Genomic DNA, 6,550 nt, shown 5'->3' with positions numbered 1-6,550 from the left:
TTTAAAAGGTAATAATTACAGCATATTTATATTATTTTACATAAGTGTAACCCCTACCATTATTGGACAAGCTAATCTAAAAAAATCAATAAAGGGAAATCCAAACTGTGACTTAATTGTAAGTAGGCCTTTATTGTGATAGTGCCAATATGTCTAAAACATATTTTTCTCTGCAAAACCTTAGCTCTTAGACCAGATTCAACCCAGTAGCCTAGATGTTTGAGGAGAGTTTATATTTCATTCAACCCAGATAATGTTCAGTGGAAAGCCTAACTTAAAAGAGATAAATCATCGTGCATGTTTACACCCACTTTTAGTTATTTTAGTAGCATCAGTAAAACAGTGGGAGGAATCCGGAGCATAAAAACGTCTAAGCACCTGTACCACCATATCATGTCCTGGGATCAAACACAACCTGCCCCCCCAAAAATGTGTCAGATCCTGCAGTTTTCTGACTTCTTTCCGAGATTCTTTGTTGTTCTTTAAAGATGTTTTCATGTAACGTTTAATTTTTCAAGCCTTCGTGGTGCTTTTATACAACACTTTATTAACTATTAAACTAAAAGGTGTCATGATGTAGTTTCATAAACTGCTTCTGTCTAACAGGAAGAAGGATCCACACAGCCATTGAACCTCTCAGCCAGACCTAAGACAGCTGAGCCTCTTCGCACCCCAACGTCACCGACACAGAGTCTGTTCTCTGGGAACAAGACCAGCCCTCCCAGCATGGGCAAAGGACGCATCCCCAGCCCCAACATGGGCAGGAACAACTCGCTGGGTAGGTGACACTGATTTACTGTACATTCACCTGTATACTGTAGCTCTTTCAAGGAATCGGTGTGTTAGCCATAGCAGGAATCAAAAAGTAACCTGTACCCACTCTTGTGGCCCCTTAGAACTTCATTGGAAGTTGGTTTGAGTAGTTTGTTTTTATCATTGCTCACTGGAGCCAGAGCCAACACTGTAAATACAAGAACAGCAGCATCCACTTGACTCACCAAGTCTACCAGAACGGTTTCTTTGCTTGGGTCTTACTTACACTGGGGAATGATCACTACAGACCTTAGTAGAACAAGGTTGAATTGCTGCAAATTTGGAAAAAAGAAAGTATCAAGTGTCTCTCCTGTGCCCTCACTATTCAAAATACACCAGCTACATATTCTCATGCCCACTTTAGCACTACACCATGGGCCCTGCTCATGGCTTTTTCTGACTGGACACAGTGCAGCTTAACACTAGACCTTGCCACACCATTGCCATTGGTATAACCGTCAGTGTGTATTATACCAGTTTGCTCCCTCTGACGTTGTGAAGTGAAAGCTGCGGGTCCCCATAATGTTAATTTGGGACCAGAATCCTGCCTACTCCCCCCTCCCCCACCCCCCACACACAATTACATCTACACATATTTAAAAATATAATATTTGAACATATAGAAGCAAGGTACAAACTATAAAAAGGTGTCAACACCTGACAAACAATTATCTGAGGTGTTTTTGACCTATTTTAAGGGTAATGTCTCTTTTGTTTATATAGGGGTCAGGACTTAAAGCTTGTACTAAGACTATCATGAGGGGACCCTCTTCCTGCTTTAACAATCAGGACCCTGTATGGTGTCTAACGCTTGCAGATGGTCGGCATTAGGTGTCATGATAATAGTAGTTGCCTATGCTCGAGGCCAGCATGATCATTTTCCAGACAATGACCCAAACTGAGACAGTACAGCAGAAATACTCTTCTACTTCTGTCAGTTTATTCTCCCATACTCCATCTACGACCCTGACACACTGCCTCCGTAATGATAAATCCTATAAATCTATTAACATAATAAAGCCCTGAAGACCTCACTAAGAATATGTAGATCAGCCATGTTCTGGCTCATTATTTACATTGTGGCGGGGTCATCGTCCAGTGTGAAGGGGGTCTTTAAGAAGTACATCAAATTGACTTTATTTATATTTTTAATGAGAATCACTTGCCTGAGTTTGGATTCTAAAGGCCAGGAAGAGAAAAAAAAATCCCAAGGGACAACTGGTGTTTGTTCCCAAACAAATACTTCACTTTTCCCCACCACTGCATTCCTCACATCAGGACCTAAACATCCACCCATGGCTGATGTGTTCCCACTCCTGTGTAAAATGTAGTCTTCTACCTTTAAGTGGAAAAAAAAAGCACCATGCGCCCAAACACCTACCTCCCCCCGCCACCCACAGACAAACTGAGCAGTGTCGCATGAAAGACTGCAGACACCTCAACCTCACAAGGATATCCGTGTTTGTGTGTGTGTGTGTTTGTGTGTATTCTGACTGAGTGTTTGTGTTTTACAGGAGTCCAAAGCCCTGTATTTACTCCCAATGAAAACCCCGGCAGCGGAAGCAGTGAAACCCAGCACACGTTATTTGGTTTTTAAGAGCTTCCTCACATTATTGTCTGCCCGCGTTAGACCTTTTATGCTCCTACCTCTGCTATCTGTTATTAAGGCCAATCTAAAGCCTCTCATTATATCCCCCCCCAGAAAACAATTTCACCAGCTCCTCTGGAGTGGCTTTGAGAATGCGACGCTTGTGTTCTCTGCTAAGTTATTTTTTGCCCATTTTAACGGCCACCCAAGCGTACAGTGCCTTCCTACTTGTCTGCTAATTAAACGAGGAGGGCAACGGAAACTTTGCATCCTTTTATTTCTTTCTTCTTTTTAATTCTTCAAATGTGCGTTGGGCTTCAAAAGTGTGAAGCACAACACATAAACAAGGGGGGAGGAGGGCTCTGTCGTGTTTAGACACAAGTGAACTGGAAAACAACGTGGATGTGATATGAGACTGGAAATCCTGTTTTATTACAGTTATTTCACTTCTATTTAATGGGGCATTTGTATGCAGCAATTTAAAAGTGTTAGTGTTCAGCACTTTGTTCACCCACAAACTGGACTTTTAAAAGAGGTGCCTCAAGAACAGCTGACTCGTAATGTATCTACTTTGCTAAAACTCCGTGAAACAAATTTAAAATTTGCAAAACCCAATGAAAAAACAGATTGTACAAATTAATTGTTTGAAGATTCACAAAGAAAGACTAAAAAAGTACTTTTTATTTGTTGGTGGCAAAAGGCAGAAGATAATAGCAAGATTTGTTTGGTCCAGTTCTGACCCACACAGTGGCCCGATTGTGATTTGGTTAACGTTGTTCTGGCCCATGCATGGTCCACCTCTGGCAAGCCATATCTGCGCCACCAAAGGGTCATCATTGTTTGCAATGTCTGGGAGGAGTGTTGGAGTGTTAGTGCCTTGTGTGGGCCAGATCTGGGCCAGACAATTTTTTCTAAGTGGGTAGCCAATAATTTTATCACTATTACAGATATTTTACTAAAAGTTTGTCATGGTTGTAGTTGAGAGTCATTAACTGAACATACTCTGAGCTCAACACATTGAGTAAAATCTTTGCCTAATACAGTATGTCGGAGCCAACCTATTCTGTCTGATATAGCAAAATAAATAAATAAATAAATAAATAAATAAATAAATAAATAAATAAATAAATAAACAAACATGATCTACTGGATACATTTTATTCAAACACTCAAAAAATAATCATTGGCTGAACATCCACAAATAATTAACTTTTGAAGCTGCTGGAATAGGCTCCACCCACCCCTACGATCATGATCAGAAAAAAAAATTGAAACCAGACAAAAGTCTCTGGTTAACCAGTTAAGATTTATACTATATGGCCTTTCTGCTAATTTGTCCTCTGCAGACATTCTGGCCAACCTCAATTCTACAGCATTGTTTGGGGACCAAGATGCAGTGATGAAAGCCATCCAGGAGGCCAGAAGCATGAGGGAGCAGTTCCAAAGGGAGCAGCTCCACCATCAGCAGCCGCCGCAGCAGCAGCAGCCGGGACATCAGAGTCTGGAGGCCAAACTGTCGGCTCTCAGCAGCATGAGCCTCAACAACAACAACAAGGTTTGAGGCAGTTTATACGTGGATGCATGTTTAAAAAAATGAACAGTTCTCACTGTTAAAGTCTTAATCAAACTGTGCTTTTTACCTCACATGAAATATTAAATCCCATGTTGTTAAAGAATGAACACAAATTTTTGTACGTAAAGTGGTTTGTTTAAAAGGATGGGTTTTTTTTACACTCACTAAAACAGAACAATACATTTGGAGATTTTACTTTGAAGTATTAGATTGTTGGCTCTCACTGCACTGGGAACAAACTCAAATCTTGATTACCGTACATACAGTAACCACCAGGGATGAGCTAACACAACATGGAGGGATGGCAGCACATTATGTGCTCCAGGAGGTTTTACCTCAGTTTTCCATGATGATTAGGATTGTTTATTATATTTGATACAAACAGCTATTCCAAATAAGCCTTTGGTTCTCCTGTAGACAACAGAATTGAGCAGTTAGGAACTCGGTTTAGTCATTTCTCTGTGGATATTGCATGTTCTCCATGTGCATATGTGGGTTTTCTCCAGGCACTCTGGTTTCCTCCCACAGACCAAAAACATGCAGAATGACTGGTCATTTAAACTGACCCTAGGTGTGGGTGTGCACATATTTTTTTGTTTTGTTGTGAAGCACTTCGTGATATACGTACCTCCAAAAGGTACTATATGAATCAACTTTACTTACTAACTTATTTAGACAATGCTGGCCCACAAACAGCATGGCTTCTGTAGTACACTCACAAAACAGATTGTTGGATTTACTTAACATTAGTTGAGTGGAAATTATTGCCATAACTTGGTTAAGTAAATCCAACACATCAGTTTTTTGAGTCTAGAAGAGTCTGGATGCTAAATTGACCTGCCTGCAGTCCAGACTTGTGACCAACTGAAAACTTTTTCTGCATCATGAGACAAAAAATCCTGGAAACAGCTAAAATCTTATTTCCTACTTTTTTAAATTGTATTGCTTCCATGTAGTTTTAAAAAAGTATTATTTTTCCCCTAAAATGTTCTGCACTTTTATTGTTTAAACATTGCATTTGTTCACTATTTGCCATTGTGAGTAAAATATAAGTTTACGAGATTTGAACCTGATTGAAATCTGTTTATATATACAATATTTAAATTTATTGGCCTTAATGTCCCAACTTTTTGGGGGAATTAGAGTTATAAATTTACTAAAAAGTATTTGGATTCATCCTTTTCATCGTTTGTCATGCACTCATACAAACACTGCGACACACCTCTGTAGTTTTATCAGACGCTTCAGTCTGCCGTCACATGCTCCTCTTCTATTACTTTGGCTGAGTGTCCGAGGTTTCTCCTCACATCGAGACGGAGGAGTCAGAAGAAAATTCATGGGTGCTTTCAGTGTCGTTTGGCCTGGGCTTCAGCTCTTAAGAACTTCTCCTCTGCTCTCATCTCCGCGGCCACCCAGAAGCCAGCAGCTTTGAAGAGGGAGCAGCTGGGCCAATGACAAGTGATGGTTTTGGCGTGTTACTGTATGTTTGTGCACTCGCCTCGATTATGTTAAGTTTTTTTTTTTGGATGGAAGATGATGTTAACATTAGTCGGAGTGTGTTTGCGAGTGTGTGTTCGTGGAATGGAGTTCAGCCTTTTTGGCTTGGAAGTGATAGGGAGGGGAGCGAGGGTCTTCACCCAAATATAAGTCAGAGAACAACCTCCTCCCCCTCCACGCGCACCTCTTTCTTCATACAGTATGTCTTCCCCCTTGGGGTGCTGAGGGTACCAGGATCTTATCCAAAACATCTTCAGCTCAGTCTGATCAACCGATTATAGAGTTTAAGGATCAGACATTTGGTTAAAAAGAAAACAGGGAATGTGATAAAAACTGGTTATCCTGTGCAACTGATCCCATGTTGCTTGCAAAGATAAAATAAAAATAAAGGAGGGAAACTCATAAATATTTTAGGGGTGGGGTCTTTGAACCACCCCACAAGTAGGTCATGATTGGTGCGCTCTAAGGATAAGCTGTTTTGAATGTTTTGGACTTGTTTGCTTTGCATCTTTAGGAAAGAAAACATCCAAAGTGTAGCGCAGATGAACTTATTTTTCAGTCTCGACTTGATTTTTTTTAATATATCATTTTATTGGTAAACACTGAAAAACTTATAAATATAAATACATAATAGCTTATGCTGATAAATTGCTCATGAAGATTTAATGTGAGTTGCTGAAAGTTCAGTTACACATATCTCTAATGTTGCTTGAAAACTTGGTTTTGAAGACAGTTTTTGGCCTAAAGTCGAGAAAACAAAATCGCACATTAAGGTGTTTTGCAGTAAGATCTTTGTTTCTCAAGCTTTTTATTTTCCAACTTCAAACCAAAGTGATGCAGGAGCCTGGTTTATAGCTGCATGCCAGCTAATAAAAAGCTCATTTGGAAAGTCTCAAAGAAATTGTTTCCGGTTGAAGGATGACAGCGGTTCTTGGTGTTTGTTGTCAGTTTGTTTTTCGTTACCTAACAACAGCCGCTCAAAGACTCTTTTTCCTAGTTGTCAATGCGTCATTTTTGAATTTTTGTTTTTTTATTTTTTGTAGAAATGAACAAGATATTTTTAAGTATATATATATATA

General features: G+C 39.8%; 1 protein-coding gene across 3 annotated transcripts in view; it reads left to right on the top strand.

Moving 5' to 3' along the window:
* LOC106530886 (transcription factor SOX-6) overlaps nt 1-6,550 on the top strand; it is a 150,010-nt gene that overhangs the window by 130,006 nt on the left and 13,454 nt on the right. For all 3 annotated transcript variants that reach the window (XM_014026604.1, XM_014026605.1, XM_014026603.1), the window contains 2 exons: nt 607-778; nt 3,748-3,956. In XM_014026604.1, the coding sequence (XP_013882058.1) occupies nt 607-778; nt 3,748-3,956 (381 nt within the window). The remainder of the gene's footprint in view (nt 1-606; nt 779-3,747; nt 3,957-6,550) is intronic.

The sequence above is a fragment of the Austrofundulus limnaeus genome, unplaced genomic scaffold (genome assembly GCF_001266775.1).
Source record: "Austrofundulus limnaeus strain Quisiro unplaced genomic scaffold, Austrofundulus_limnaeus-1.0 Scaffold571, whole genome shotgun sequence".
Lineage (NCBI taxonomy): Eukaryota > Metazoa > Chordata > Actinopteri > Cyprinodontiformes > Rivulidae > Austrofundulus > Austrofundulus limnaeus.
This window is presented reverse-complemented; position numbering and strand designations above follow the sequence as displayed.